At 38.1% G+C, this 14,279-nt stretch overlaps 1 protein-coding gene across 3 annotated transcripts in view; it reads left to right on the forward strand.

Moving 5' to 3' along the window:
• The window catches only part of LOC113918774 (phosphatidylinositol 3,4,5-trisphosphate 3-phosphatase and dual-specificity protein phosphatase PTEN-like), a 66,902-nt gene extending 52,623 nt beyond the window's left edge, over positions 1-14,279 (forward strand). The window contains exons 4-6 of one of the 3 annotated variants that reach the window (XM_027587575.2): positions 5,179-5,222; positions 7,675-7,913; positions 14,148-14,279. In XM_027587575.2, coding sequence (XP_027443376.1) covers positions 5,179-5,222; positions 7,675-7,913; positions 14,148-14,174 — 310 coding nt within the window. In that variant the 3' untranslated portion in view covers positions 14,175-14,279. The other 2 variants (XM_027587565.2, XM_027587583.2) reach the window with 2 other exon arrangements.

Consider the following 14,279-nt stretch of genomic DNA (forward strand, 5'->3'; position numbering starts at 1 on the left):
TAAATGACTTGGCATCTAGCCCATCTTTGAGCCAATAGCCATGTGGTAACTTGAAGTGTATTTCACAGCAGAGCTTTTTCTGTTAAAGCATTAATAACATCTTCCATAGAGATAGATGCTTCAGAGTGGGTGTAGTTTTGTTTATTCTGTGTCTTTAGGTCATTTGATTGAAACAGCTATTAGGGTATTCTCTAACTGTATATAACAAAAGTAAGTTATCTGAAATTGTTGAGTTGGGTGGTTTATCTTGTTTAAGGCAAGGATGTAAAGATTGCCTCCTTGGTACAGCTAGCTTATCTTCAACCTTTTGTTTTTCTTTTTGACTTTGTGAGTAGGGATGTGAAAAGGAAAAAAAGACCAAAAGAAAAATGGGAAGAAAATATTTTATCATTTTTGCCCTTGAAGACTATTATTCTTTCCCAAAATATTGACCCACTTTCTACCTTTTAAGAAATGGTATATAAAATGTGTTATTTTTCTACCTGGTTTTTATTTTTCCTATGTGATGTCTGTAAATTATGCAACAGGAAAAATTTTAATCTGAAGTTATGTTTCCCGATTGACTGTCATAATTTCTGTAGAATTTATTTCTCAAATGTAAGAATAAGATTCTCTTCTCCCTTCAGTGGGCATTTAAATCATCACCAAAAAGGATGAAAGATTCTGTGTGCCTTGTCAGCTTGTGGAATGTTGCTTTTCTATCTTTAATTTAGTGATCTTTCTATTCTGATAAGACCTCAGAAGACATGAGAGTGAAGTAGACACCATTATTGTTTCTCCTAGTGAGTTTTCATTAATTTCCTTGGATTCACAAAGAAGCAAACGTTTATGCCGAGGGTGTGGGGTGACAGGTAACAAGGTGAAAGACAAAGGTGCTGTAGGGACTTGAGTGTAGGTGATCTGTGAATAGGTCTTCCTCTCGTCCTGAGTAACCTCCTGTAACTAGCCTTGTTGCAGACGCCAGAGTGTTTCTGTGGAGGAAAATAAAAACCTCAAAGCTTTATACTTTTTGAATAACTAGATTCAGAAGCTAAGTTTAAAAAAGAAAATAAAGCACAGGACAAGAAGTGTCAAAAGCTGCAGTCAGTCCATTAAGTGAGTCACTTCAGGGTTTAGACTCTAAAGATTAGGCATTCAGAGTCCCAGAAGGAAGGCAGAAAGATACCAAAGACAAATTCTGTCTTTTTCAAAATTTTATTCGAGTTTAACATTATATCCAAAGAAAAGGAAGGAAATTCTTTTCATTCCTGTATTCAGTGGCTTCCTGCTTCCAGAATTTAGGACCTAGGCTTGCACTGTCAGTGCTCTGGATCACTTAACATTATTATGGTTAAAGGTGGTATTGGGAGCTAGTCTGGGAACTTGGCTGCCCTTTTGTTTTTGTATTTCTAAACGTCGGACCCCAGAGTTAATGAACTGTCTCATTAGTTGAGAGTAGCTTTTGGTATTTATATTTCAGTTCCCCTTCCTCACTCCATTTAACGGAGTCATAGACTTTCAGAACTGGAAAGTACCTGAAAGAGATCATTTAGTCCAACCTTCTCATTTTACAGATGGGGAATCTGAGGCCTAGAAGTTAAGTGAGTTGAACAAGGTCACACAGGTACATATGGTAGCAGACCACCCACCGTTTATGCCAATCTTCCCTTTCTGGTTTTGTTGTTGTTGTCGTCGTCGTTTGTTTTAACCTCCCCAAATTTTACTTCAGAAGTTTCTAGAACTACCAGGTTGTAGCATGCTTTGATTTCTGATGACATTTTTCATTCTTCACCTTCTCTCTACCCCTTTTTGTATTTCTGGCTCTGGGTAAGGGAGTCTGGCAAGCAACAGATGTTTCTATTTTATTTCTTTTATTTTGGGGATGTTAAGTACATGTGATGTATGTCCTTGCAAACATAGAAACTGAAAGGTCTTAAAATATTTACACTAGACATACATGTATTTAATGGTATATTAAACTTCTTATGGCAATTACGACGTGTGGATGAAGAACAGTTCTTAATACGGACTTTTTAATAATTGACTGTTTATATCTCTATATTATCAAGCATTCAGTAAATTATTTTAAGAAAGGACAAAATTAGCTTCGTATCGTTAATCACATTTGGGTATGATGATGCTTAGTAAATTAGTTTGTTTTGTGCAAGTGTGTATATTACATTTTTGTATGTTCCTCTGTGTACCTGTAGGCTGGTGGGGGTAAGAGGAAGAGGGAGGAAAATGGGGGTAGAGGTATAATACACTTCCTGCCTTTGAGGACCTTAAATGTTTACTGGATATTCATTTTTAAAAGGGTTACTGTATTTCATTGTGTATTCTATTTGACATACAACTCTCCATCATTTGGTGGTGAACCTTTAGCTGTTAATTTTTATCTGTTAGGTTTTCTTTTGTAAGCTAGAGATAGTGATGTTGAAGAGAGTTACAGAAGAGACCTGCATACTTCACTGACTCTTTGGCAAGTCTCACTTCTCTGGAAGCTTTTCCTATTAGTCCTATCTCTTCCTTCACTTTCTGTCTACCGCTTCATTAAAAACTCTTTCAATGCTTCTTCATCTCTCTTGTCTCATATAAGCCAGTATAAGATTTTTAAAAATGGTATCTTTTAAGTTGAATTTTAATTATATGGAAGTATAAGTGGTCAGAGTTACCTAATACTTGTCTCAGTCACATCCCATTTTCCATTTATGTAAATCCCATTCAGTTTTGGTTTGTTGAGAGACTTATCAACTAACATACCACACAAAAGTTATAAGGACCTGGGTGTGTGCATGCGTGCATGTGTGCGCGCATGTGTACAGTTTTGGAGAAGGTCTTAATTAAGAAGACAGTCATCATTCTTACCCTAGCAACCCCTCCTCCAGATCACGTCCATCACTGCCGGCCCCAGTATATGTTCTCATGTACTCCTCATCTGTACCTGTAGAGATTTTCATAACTTCTTCATGTTTCATGATTGCTTTTTGTTGGTTCTATCTTTTATGCCAAATATTGCTCTTGTAGGAAGGCTGATTTTGAGTAGAATTTGTTATTGCGTTTGTTTTTAAAATTGTTCTCTATTTTGTATTGTAAGTAGAAGTATGGAGCCATGCTGGAAAAAGTTTGACTTTTGTAACCAGAGGTCCTGGGCTTGAGACCTGGCTCTTCCATTTGCATATTGTGGTTTGGGGCAAGTTTTTTTTAATGCTCTTCTAAATCTTAGCTTTCTCATATGTAAGATGGAGATTATGTTTTCTATTGTTATATTGTTGTGACTATGAATTAAAAAACATGGAAACTCCTTTGTAAGGTGTGTACATCTGGTAGACATATAGTAGCTCATTATTCCCACTTTTCCTCCATTTCTGCCTCTTAACAGTAATATTTGAGAATCAGTTTAGGATGGTAGTGTTAAGCAGTATTTGTCAAACCAAACATGTGAGCTCCTGAAAAAGCATGAGAATATTAGAGGACTAAAGCTGCATGAAACTCAGAATGTTTATTTTTTGTTGTGCTGCCATGAGACCAGCTTCTTAGAATTATTTCCTAGCCTACTCCTTCTCCCTCACCTTCTAAGTCCTATCTTTCCATGAGTCCTTATAAAATACTCTGTTACGGATTCTTCACTATTTACCAGACCTCTTCTTTAATCTGTACTAAAGGAAGTATAAAATATGACTATTTTCTTGGTCAGTCTTCCTCCTTGCCTGTCATGTTTTGTATAGGAGGGAGTATGAAATTATTTAGCAAGGATACATAAATATGCATATGGCATTACTAAATAATTTTTTTTGAGCAAAACTCAGTATATTAAATTATATGCAAAAAAGGGGGAAAGCTTTGTTTTAAGCAGTAGTGTGAAAGTCAATTTATTTCAGGTCTGACCATTTAAACTAGTGGATTCTAATTTGTTTATAATTAGTTCCACTTTCATGTGGATTAGGATTTAAAACTATTTAAAGTAGAGGAACTATACAGATAGTTTTAGGATTTCTTAAATGTGAAATACATGTCCATAATCACTTATTGAAACTCTTGGGACCAGTTGTGTTTCAGTGTTAAGAATTTTTCCCTTTGCAGAAAGGTAACATGGAAGCAAGTACTTAACTAGTATTACATAACACCCCCTGGGGTCTGGAGCAGTCCCTACCTAGCATGAAGTGTTTGACTCTTCAAGTGTATTAGTTAAAGAGTGCATACAGTGTCATAAACTCAGATCAGATTCTGCCACAATTGAATTTGCCATAAGTTTAACAGGAAATGTTAAAATTTCACACTTCAGAATTGGAGATTCAGGGATTGTAGACCTTGATTTGTTTTAAAATGCCAAGTTTTTATTTTAAATAATTTTTTTTAAACTCATTTGGTTAGTAGCTGTAGTTACCATGATTCTGCTGACCACAAACCAAAGTATGGGATCCCTTTCGGAGCCTTATTAATGTTTATAAATATACTTATTAATCCTGAGTAAACTAGTGCATGACGACAAATGTGTCACTAATATTAAAAAGACAAATTTTAGTATGCTCTAAGTCAACATTTTATTATTCTGTATTTTATTTATTACTCCTTCATTACTCTCAGACTTTAATTAAAACTCATAAGCTGAGAGATTATTGAAAAAGATGACCTTTGGCTTCTCTAAAGAGAGAAAGGTCTAGCTTAAAAATTTTTTAGGAAGTGTTGTTTTTGAGTACATTAGCATCATTCACTTTTTTTTTTTTTTACTTTTTCTTTGCCCTTATAATTTTACTATTTTAAAAATATATCTTTTTTACATACTAGTTTGAGAAAACAATGTGTGCTCAACTCTGAGGTAAAGACAGTGCTGTAACTCATTAGTTGTTTGTACATACTTGATGAAATCAAACATACACTCCCTCAGCACACAGAGTGTCCGTACAGGAAATTTGAGGGTACACATGCAGCTGGGTGGGAGGTGGGAGCCTGAGCGGCATCAAGGTTTTGTGAGCAAGTGTGTAAGCTGTACGTGCATAACACCTAACATCAGTTTCCTTAATGGTAAAATGAGGATAATGACACTACCTACTTCATAGATTGTTAGGATTGAAAGAAATAGTTAATACAAAACAGCATGATGCCTGGTGCGGTATAAAAGTTCAGAAAATGTGTGTTACTATACTTTTTTTCGCCCGTGCAAAAGATAACTTTAGATCACATTTAAACTTTTTCTTTTAGGTGTGCTGAAAGACATTATGATACCGCCAAATTTAACTGCAGAGGTAGGTATTAACTGCCGAGTAATGTATTTTTGTTATATAACTTAAAACCAATAGACCAAATCTTACTGTCACAGCAGTAATTAATAATCTCAATTATTAAGTGAGGTAAATATTTATCTTAAAGATGGTCTTAGACATTTTGGAAAACAAATTTAATTTTGCTGGTGTGTTTTAGGAAACAATTATATAAACCTGCCAGTACTAGTAAGAACACTAGAGTAGATTATAAGAATTAGGAAAAATTTCTAGACTAACAGTAAAATAAAGAGAGGGTTATATCTACTGTTGGAGGCATTTGGTGTAACAGTAAGAGATTATAGGGAGAAAACAGAGCAACTTAGCTCTGTGGAGCCGTGACCTAAAAGGGAGAGAAGGGTATGATGGACATGGGTAAGGAGGAGCCTGGTAGGTGAGCGCGGGAGCTGCTCTCAGTGAGGAGCCTGGTAGAGGAGCGCGGGAGCTGCTCTCAGCGAGGAGCCTGGTAGAGGAGCGCGGGAGCTGCTCTCAGCGAGGGGCCTGGTAGGTGAGCGCGGGAGCTGCTCTCAGTGAGGAGCCTGGTAGAGGAGCGCGGGAGCTGCTCTCAGCGAGGGGCCTGGTAGGTGAGCGTGGGAGCTGCTCTCAGCGAGGAGCCTGGTAGAGGAGCGCGGGAGCTGCTCTCAGCGAGGAGCCTGGTAGAGGAGCGCGGGAGCTGCTCTCAGCGAGGGGCCTGGTAGAGGAGCGCGGGAGCTGCTCTCAGCGAGGGGCCTGGTAGAGGAGCGCGGGAGCTGCTCTCAGCGAGGGGCCTGGTAGAGGAGCGCGGGAGCTGCTCTCAGCGAGGAGCCTGGTAGAGGAGCGCGGGAGCTGCTCTCAGCGAGGGGCCTGGTAGGTGAGCGCGGGAGCTGCTCTCAGCGAGGAGCCTGGTAGAGGAGCGCGGGAGCTGCTCTCAGCGAGGGGCCTGGTAGAGGAGCGCGGGAGCTGCTCTCAGCGAGGAGCCTGGTAGAGGAGCGCGGGAGCTGCTCTCAGCGAGGGGCCTGGTAGGTGAGCGCGGGAGCTGCTCTCAGCGAGGAGCCTGGTAGAGGAGCGCGGGAGCTGCTCTCAGTGAGTGCTCCTCTAGCGGTGGTGAATTCTTCTGAGGGCCCGCAGAAACCTTCTGTCTGTGTTGGTGGAACCCCTTGAGCCACGAGACACCTGGAGAGTGGAGAAGCGTGGCAGGTGCTACCGTGATAGAAAGAGAAGGTGGATGCCATGAGCTATATACTAATATGTTTGCCGTGGATTCCTTCTGAAAAATCTAGAACGGACATTCAGACAGCCTGTTTGAGAATTCAGAGGCACTAATGGCTGAGAGCCAATACAGACTCACTGAGAATTTTTCCTTTTTCGTGAATTTAGCCTACTGCTTACTAGGCAAAGTGTGTTTTAGTCACGGTTTATCTAGCTTTAAATAGACGTTTCACAGAGTTTCCTGGATGTTTTTATGTGCCACTGGGGAGATGAAGATGGAATGCTGAGGCCCAGGTGAAAGCTGTCCCGGCGACTCCCTGTAACGGCAGTCGTTGTCTCCCGGGACGACTCACCCAACACTGAATCTTGTTCCACGTTATTAATGAGTTGATTGAAGATAGAAGGAATATTTCTCACGTATTTAGATGACACACAGGATAATTATATACATTTGCTGTCAGTCAGGATTTTTAAGGATTTTAATGGAATGGAACCAAGGCAGGGACCAGTAAGAAAAAAATTTAATAGTGATACAGTTAAACTCCTACTTCTAGGCAAGTTTAAAAAAAAAAACCCTCAACTCTGACTATAGGGAACAGTGAAATTTTGGGTTTTTATAAACCATGTGAAAAGATGTGACATTAGATACACTTTACTACAACTGTATACATTTTTATAAGTAGTTTTCTCAGTGTCTTTTGTAAATGCCTTTAAAATCAACACTAACATTTGCAAGACCATCTTCAAATAACATGCTTAATTAGCATTTTTATTTTATGAAGTGTAAAAATCAGTCCTTTCCATTATGGATTTACTGGTAATTTATACCTTCTCTGGAATACATGTTTTGTGGTGATGTAATACTATAAATATTATGACTTCTTTTGTCAGAAAATGCACTGAGAGCCTTGACAGGAAACCTACCTACGTGACATTTCATTTTGAGTTTGCCTCTCCTTTTAAATATGTTGACTTGTGCTACCTCTCCATAGCCAAGTTTCCTCTTTCATTAAGTGGAGAAAATAATGCTCGGCCTCTCTGTCTAGTGGGTAGGTTTAAGAATTAATGAGAGACTATTTTGTATTCAAAAATTGGAAAATTATCAGGCAGCAAATTATTTTTCTCTGGAGTCTGGTTTTTCTTTTAAACACCTGTTAAGCTTATATGCAACATTTCTAAAGTTAACTTACTTTAATAAACAATTCAGGAAAGACTTTTTTCTAATTCTGAGGTTATCCTTTTACCACAGTTGCACAGTATCCTTTTGAAGACCATAATCCACCACAGCTAGAACTTATCAAACCCTTTTGTGAAGATCTTGACCAATGGCTAAGTGAAGATGACAATCATGTTGCAGCAATTCACTGTAAAGCTGGAAAGGGACGAACTGGTGTAATGATTTGTGCATATTTATTACATCGGGGCAAATTTTTAAAGGCACAAGAGGCCCTAGATTTCTATGGGGAAGTAAGGACCAGAGACAAAAAGGTAAGTTATATTTGATGTTTTTTTCTTTCTTTTTCCTCAATCTGAGCATTTATTGGAAAACAGGTTTTTAAAAAGATGGTTGGTAACCCTTATTTCTTTATTCCGAACATTTAAATCAGTTACTACCTTAACTGTCATATGAGCAAATGACTGATTCTTTCAATTTTTTTGTTCATGCTAGCATTTTCATATCATGCTAGTAAATCTTACCCATTAACTGTATGGCATACTTGCTCTCATAAAATCCTGACAGCATTTAAAGAAGCAGTACTTTAAACAAAAATAAGCTTGATCTTTCTGAACCTTGCCTGAGAATAAGATGTCTTTGGATGATAACTTGGATGCCGTTTCCTAGTAAAGTATGATCTTCACTTTTATAAGGATATGAAAATTATTCTTTGATATGAATATTCATGAATGTAGTTATAATTAAGATTAGTCAAAGAGTCTTATCTTATTCAGAAGACTAATAAAGACTGTTGAAAATCAGTGACAAACTTAATCTGTTAGTATGTTTGAGGGGAGAATGTAAACTCTTGGGAGAACTTTCATAGTAATTTCTAAGGGATTCGTTTCTTTGGATGGTAAGTGTGACAAAATATGTTTATATTTCTTACAAAGAGATTTTTGTACATTTCTCTGTCTCTGAGAAGGAAAAACCCAAACCACTCCAGATAGAGGGAGAAACTCACCTAGAGAAAGAACTCTGTTGAGGGAGACATCACAACTTTATGCAAAAAATTTATTCTAGTTTTAATAATGTTTACAATCAGGAAGGTTCTCTTCCAGTTTAAGTTGCTTGCCTGCCTGCCTTTAATTTTTTTTTTTTTTTTTTTTTAAAGTAGGCTCCATGCCCAGCGTGGAGCCCAATGTGGGGCTTGAACTGGACTCTGAGATCAAGGAGTCGGATGCTTAACTGACTGAGCCACCCAGGTGCCCCTAAGCTAATTTCTTTTTAACAACTTCAAAACAGAAACATGATCATTTCCACCATTTTAGCTGGTGGTTGTATTGATTCCTGGCTCCTTTTCTCCTTCCTCATTTCTTGTTTTATCTATCTTTGTGATTTTTTAAAATTACATCTAAGGATGCCAAACTGCTGTGTATTGGTGATAGTTTATAAAACGGAATCTTATATTAGTGCTTGATTTTAGTGAATATTGATTATAATAGATTGCCTTACATTTCTTTATATTGTGTACACCCTGAGATGATAGTAGTGGAGTGAATTCTAGAGGGCCTGAGATGTTTACTTTGGTTCATTTTTTCATCGTCTAGAGGGAAACAGTTGGTTTTACTGATTAAAAATATAGAAGGTAATTGTTCTACACTTAAGTGAATAAGTACAGGGCAGCACAGGGGAAAGAGAATGGGAAGAAAACCATAAACGGGTCAAGTAAAAGTACAGTAGCTGAAGCAGTGGTAGAAGTTTAGAGCAAGCAGGGTTGATGAGCAGTAGACATTGTAGTGGGAAAGAGATCAAGTAAAAAGAATTTCAAATAAAAATAGAGAAGCTGTGTAATGTGGAGCCAGAACACTAGATTTAAGCTCTTGGCTCTTAAAATGTTTATGTTACATACTTTCTAAAAAATATGATGAAAGCTATAGTCTCCCACTAAAAATGTGCATGATATACATGAACATAAAATTTTGCTTATAGTTTTTAATTACACTGAAATTTTTTTTAACGTGGAAAATAAAAGGAGTCTTCATAAGAATTATGTCCCTTTTTTAAATGGAAAAAATAGTGGCCACTGTTTTCTTTTCTCAGAGGACAATGAATAAATCTAAATGGTTACAAATTAATCAAAATTAAGCTTTAGTTCTGCCCAATAGTAAGTTTTAATGAAAGGGCTGCTAGTATTTAAATTTCAAGTAATACATTAAAACTATGCCATCGTCTTTGACTTGACAACTTTTATGTCATCTTTGATATCCAATCAATTTTGACTGTTTTTGGTGAAAACAAGTGCTTAAAATGCTATTTCACGAAAGAATGAAAGAGCAAATGGAATCTCTAAATTCTTTTGTCAGGTGAAAGTAGGCTTGTGTCAAAAAATAGGAATTCTCTAAGATTTTTCAGAAAAATTCATGTTGCATCATTTTCTTTGCTGTTGGTTAATGAGATCATTTTTGGCCAAATCCTGGCATAACACTATGTTAGGAAGGAAAAGATTAGAACTTCACATTTTAGTTTTAAGGTTGAAACTTAAACTGTGCAAACGAGTTTGTATTTTATCCAGTCAACGGCAGTTAAAATCCTGGCTGTAGAATTTGCCTTCTGAAAACAGTGAACTTAGGTGTAGCAAAGCATTTCATAATTGCTCCCACTTCTTGACAAGACCTCTTGAGAAGCCCTTGATTGAAAGTCTTGGCTTTCCTGAATTTGGCAATTTTCATAACAGTAGATTTTTCATGACAAATCCTCTTGTACAGGCTGTGATTCGAGGCTTGGCACTCCTGGAGCAGAATACCTCCACAACAATAGATAAGATTTCTCTCAGGATGGAAGACAGAGCCGTGCACCCCGGTGCACAGTGATGAACAAAGCAGTGAGTCACAGTGACGTGCAGAGCTTTGTCTTAACCAAAGCAACAAAACCAGATGTTTTGCCAGGCATTAAGGTGTACTATCTGTCTACAAAATATTGAGATTTCTTCAGGAGAAGGTTTTTTGGGGGCATTTTGAAAATGTTAATGTTCCCTGAAGTTTCCAAAGAGGACTCCAAAATAAGTATTATTCTTTGATTGTGTTACCATGCGCGTATTTGATGAAAACTAGTAGCAGGCTAAACTGAGAAGTCGTCATCATATACTGAAGGGAAGTGGTATTTCCAGTCCTCTCGTGACCTTCATAGTTTCAGAAAAAGAGGTCGGTTTTTCTGGAATGGACAGAATTATTTGCTAGAGATACTGCAACAGTCTTAACTTTTCTGTTGCAAGCTACAAACACATTTGACCTTTCTAAAGTATTTGCCTTCACCACATTAAACTGCAACTTTTTTGTTTGTTTGGCATTACAACCAACAGATCGTAGAGTGCTTTACTCAGGATTTTGAGTTGGGGTTAATTACAGGTTTTCGTAGTACTCTGACCTTTCCTGCCTAAGCTGTACTCTCACACATGCTCTCTTTCCCGCTCTTATACACACTCACCCACACACATATCCACCCTGTGTGATGTAGGTGCTTCTTCAGGAGAGTTGGCTAAATGCTTCTGATAGTGAGTACCAGCCATGTAAGAAGCACTTGGGATAGCAAGGGAAGCAAGGGCAAAAATGAACTATTGGGATTTCATCAAGATAAAAACCTTTTGCACAGCAAAGGAAACAGTCCGCAAAACCAAAAGACAACCGACAGAATGGGAGAAAATATTTGCAAATGACATATCAGATAAAGGGCTAGTATCCAAAATCTATAAAGAACTTATCACACTCAACACCCGAAGAGTAAGTAATCCAATCCAGAAATGGGCAGAAGACATGAACAGACATTTTTCCAAAGGAGACATCCAAATGGCCAACAGACACATGAAAAAGTGCTCAGCATCGCTCAGCATCAGGGAAATCCAAATCAAAACCTCAATGAGATACCACCTCACACCAGTCAGAATGGCTAAAATTAACAAGTCAGGGAACGACAGATGCTGGCGGGGATGCGGAGAAAGGGGAACCCTCCTACACTGTTGGTGGGAAGGCAAGCTGGTGCAGCCACTCTGGAGAACAGTATGGAGGTTCCTCAGACAGTTGAAAATAGAGCTACCCTATGACCAAGCAATTGCAGTACTGGGTATTTACCCCAAAGATACAAATGTAGGGATCCGAAGGGGTACGTGCACCCCAATGTTTATAGCAGCAATGTCCACAATAGCCAAACTGTGGAAAGAGCCAAGATGTCCATCGACAGATGAATGGATAAAGAAGATGTGATACACACACACACACACACACACACCCACAATGGAATATTATAGAGCCACCAAAAAACTGAAATCTTGCCATTTGCAGTGACGTGGATGGAACTAGAGGGTATTATGCTAAGCGAAATAAGTCAGAGAAACACGTGTCATATGACCTCACTGATATGAGGAATTCTTAATCTCAGGAAACAAACTGGGGGTTACTGGAGTGGTTGGGGGTGGGAGGGATGGGGTGGCTGGGTGATAGACATTGGGGAGGGTATGTGCTATGGTCAGTGCTGTGAATTGTGTAAGACTGATGAATCACAGACCTGTACCTCTGAAACAATACATTATATGTTTAAAAAAAAAGTAGGAAGGGAAAAATGAAGGGGGGCAAATCGGAGGGGGAGACGAACCATGAGAGACGAAGGACTCTGAGAAACAAACTGAGGGTTCTAGAGGGGAGGGGGGTGGGGGATGGGTGAGCCTGGTGATGGGTATTAAAGAGGGCACGTTCTGCGTGGAGCACTGGGTGTCATGCACAAACAATGAGTCACGGAACACTACATCAAAAACTAATGATGTAATGAGTGGTGACTAACATAATAAAATTTAAAAAAAAAGCACTTGGGATAGTCCTTCACATCATATTCAGGGATACAAGTAAAACCCAAGGATGCTTAAACAGTTTAATTTATATCCAAGAGAAGTCTTCATAATGAAAAAGTGAAGACATTTTAATTTGTCATGGGGAAGATACTGTATTCCTCACAATCTGAAAATATTGTCAGATCTGTTTCTTTGTAAACGTGAAGAGAGATTTGGTAAACTGGCAAGGCCCATGGGATATTGTTGTGGAATAGGGGCCAGAGTGAAAAGATAGCAAGAAGTGTTGATGAAAATAAATGCAGTATACTGTAGAATGTGAGAGTCCCTACGTCATCAGCAGAAATGCTCCAGGCGCACCTGCTCTCTCTCCTTCCTCTTACAGGTTTGAATCTCCCCCAAGTGGAAGGTAACAAGCTAATAGAGGATGGAGTTCTGTGTGTACTGTTATGTTTAGCTGTTACATTATATCAAGATTCAGAGTTAAGTAATTTAGCCAAAATTGATCACTTTTAGCATCTTGGAGTCGAAATAAATCATTGAGATTTGTTGTGCTTAGTTCATGATTAATTAATATACCCAGACCATTTTTGGATGAATTATTCACAGCTGTGGTCACACACAGTATCCTAATGTGCTCCTACCTTCACTTCTGTGTATATTTAAAAAGGCAAAAAGAAATTTACGAGCAGATGCTGTTGATGAAGCTGTATTTTACTAATGGTTCCATTTGCATTTTTGCATGTTGAAACAACGGTAGAAAGCTAGATTAAAGGGATAAAGATTATGGGCATAAGATTATGAACCTTTTTTGGCAGGAATTTTTCTTACTTTAAAAATGATAAAACGAAGGCCCAGAAAGGTGAAGTGCTTTGATTCAGATTATTCAAACAGTTAATGATAGCATTCAGAGTAAAATTTGAGTCCTCTGAACATGTTGAACTTTTTAATTTACTATCCTGGAACTGCAAAAGAACTTTGAGGCTGTTCAGAATTAATCTCTGTACGGGGACAAGCTCTTCTGAAATGGGCCTGTTTTGACAAGGCTCCTCAGTTTATACCCTTTTGTACTGATGCTCAGGCATTTAGTGGCCCCTGACTTAAGTACAATAAAGGCAGGTTGAAGTTGTTAGTCTTATAAATATAATGCTGAAGGCTTCCTTTAAGTCTTTGAAATTTAATTGTCTAACAGTTTTCAAATATAGCACATGTTTACTTAATGGTTAGGGTGCTAGCGAAATAATGTATTTTTAACCTTTAATAAGTATAATTTCATCATGAGAAATGAGCTAAGCTGAACATGGTAAAAGCTGTTGTTATACAACTATGGAATTCTTCCAGGGAAGTAAGTATCTTATAGTAAATATAATTGATTATCCAAAGTAGTTTTATTCTTGAAACACCTGCTAAAAATTTATCCTCTTGCTAGTATTTCCTTTTAGGTTGAATCTATAGATTTGCATTTGAATCTATAGATTTGCGTTATAACTGTGAACCATTATTACAGGAGATACATATATTTTATCACTTTTTCAGTTTATATAGCATTAATTTTATTAAAACTGTCTTTAATGTGACTTTGCTTGTATCCTTAATTTCAGTTGTAGGGAAACATTAAGAAGAAAGTTGTGTTCTGGTGACATTTCTGTGGGAGGATATTGTTTCTTCTCCTTCTCTTTCTCCTCTTCCCTCCCCCCCCCCCCTGCTCCTACCCCCCTTTGTTTTGAAGAAAGAAGAGCCAGTTCTCATGTTTTAGTGAAGAATTTGTGGACTTGGCAGGGACTCTCCTCCAAAATAATCTGGTGCAGTCTGCCATTCCCTCAGCAGAGGTGCAAATTAGATGGCAGAGTGGTGAGTGCCT

This window comes from Zalophus californianus, chromosome 15 (assembly GCF_009762305.2).
Source record: "Zalophus californianus isolate mZalCal1 chromosome 15, mZalCal1.pri.v2, whole genome shotgun sequence".
Classification (NCBI taxonomy): domain Eukaryota; kingdom Metazoa; phylum Chordata; class Mammalia; order Carnivora; family Otariidae; genus Zalophus; species Zalophus californianus.